The sequence below is a fragment of the Orycteropus afer genome, unplaced genomic scaffold (genome assembly GCF_000298275.1).
Source record: "Orycteropus afer afer isolate SDZICR_OR568_19922 unplaced genomic scaffold, OryAfe1.0 scaffold00245, whole genome shotgun sequence".
Classification (NCBI taxonomy): Eukaryota; Metazoa; Chordata; class Mammalia; order Tubulidentata; family Orycteropodidae; genus Orycteropus; species Orycteropus afer.
Genome location: NW_006921832.1, coordinates 4,990,025 through 4,991,887, shown reverse-complemented (window position 1 = coordinate 4,991,887; position 1,863 = coordinate 4,990,025). Strand labels below are relative to the sequence as shown.

The window sequence follows — 1,863 nt, the reverse complement described above, 5'->3', positions numbered from 1 at the left end:
CATTGTGTGTATGTACCGTAGTTTGGTTATCCATTCTTCTGTTGATTGGCACATAGGTTGTTCCATCTTTTTGCTATTGTAAATAGTGCTGCGATGAACATGAGTGTGCATATATCTGTTCTTGTCCTGGCTCTCACTTCTTTAGGATATAGACCTAGTAATGGAATTGCTGGGTCAAATGGTATTTCTGATTCCAAAGGACTGAGTATTTTTATGTTTCTTGATGCATGTAAAATTTTTCTTAAAGGACTTTACCAATTTATTTTGTGTCTAGCAGACTGTGCTCACTTTATTTACAAGTCTATAAGTAGGGCCAGTTTTAAATGAAGAGGATTGTCATTGTCTTACTGGATTTTGACTTCGTTGTGTTTTAGACAAAAATACCCCATTTTACTTCTTTCCCGTTGGTTTTAAAAAAAAGCCTCTTTTTAACAAACAAACAGATGCTAACAGAAATCCTACCATTCTAACAGTAGTTTTTCCTTAACTTTTTTTTAGATTATTTGCAAATGTATACTTGGGACATTTTAAAGAAATGATAAATTGCTTTATTTAATTTGTGTTTTATTATGAAGGAAGACTTCTATTTTAATGCTGCTACTTCCCTTCTAGCTCTGTATATTTTACCAGCAATTTAGAATTAATGGGTTAAAAAAAGGGCCATTCATTCTAAAAGGGAAATAGTAATGTTAATGTGCGTGGGAATTCTGTATTTTGATATGAGCTACGTATAAGAAAATGTCTTTTTACTTTTTTTTTTTTCCTCCCTCTTTTCTCCTATTTCAGGTGCAAGTGAAAGTGTTGGGAAACATATGCTTGAAGCCTGCAACAATAATCTGGAGATGGCAGTCACTATGTTTTTGGATGGTGGAGGAATCGCTGAAGAGCCAAGTACCAGCTCAGCAAGTGTCTCTGCTGTCAGACCACACACAGAGTATGAGTTTATTCTTATTGTTAGGAGCATCCCCTTGCCTAAGTTGAGCAGTTACATTTTTATCAAAGTTCGGTTAGTTCTCTGTTTTTGAGAAAATTGAAGAGTGAAAGTATTAGAAAAAGCATCAAATGAAATATTTGTACCAATGTATTTAAAGTTATTTAGAGCTCTGTTACATCTATTTTTTGCTCTTCAGAAAAACCCTATAGGATGGCATTTTTATCCACATTTTTAGACAAGAAAGCATAACTGTTTCCCAGGTATGACATAGCAGTAGAGTAGCATATACGGAAGTAAAGCCCTGTCTTAAATAGTTACATATTAGTTAATCATTAGAAGCACCTTCAATGTACGAATGTATGATGTATAGAAAATAATACTAAATGACAAGGAGACTTGGTGCTTTTATCCTTTACATTTGATATCAGTATGAGTTTAAAAATAAACTTCAAAATTCCAACAGTCTTTAGAAAATACTATAGATGAACTTTATTCAAAGGAAAGCTATTCATGTTAAAACAAAAATTTTAAAGGTCCTTAAATGAGACTTTAATACTTATAACTGACAGTTTATGACATGAGATACTAAACAAGAGGAATCCTCTTAAATAGGAATAAGGAAAAGACTTAGATTGTATTTTTATTAAGTTAGAGATAAATTAAAAAAGCCAAGTTACATGCAGGACATAATTGCCTCTTCTGTTGATATAGTTCCAAATTCTAGAATAATATTGACCCACATGAAGTGTGAACTTCAGAGATAATTATTAACATTTTATAATGTTTTTTTTCCTGTGTTTGGATTATGGCCATGTATTTCAAGTGTGATATCCCATTCTCCAACATAGCTCTAATGGTTAATGAAAATCAATATGAAAACATTATTTAGTTTATAGAAACTTGAATAACAGATATTCCCAGTCAGTTTT

The 1,863-nt window shown here is 32.0% G+C and overlaps 1 protein-coding gene across 1 annotated transcript in view; it reads left to right on the top strand.

Moving 5' to 3' along the window:
* Positions 1-1,863, top strand: part of UBXN7 (UBX domain protein 7) — a 123,702-nt gene that overhangs the window by 44,674 nt on the left and 77,165 nt on the right. The window contains exon 2 of the mRNA XM_007949410.1: positions 787-934. Within this exon, the coding sequence (XP_007947601.1) occupies positions 787-934 (148 nt within the window). The remainder of the gene's footprint in view (positions 1-786; positions 935-1,863) is intronic.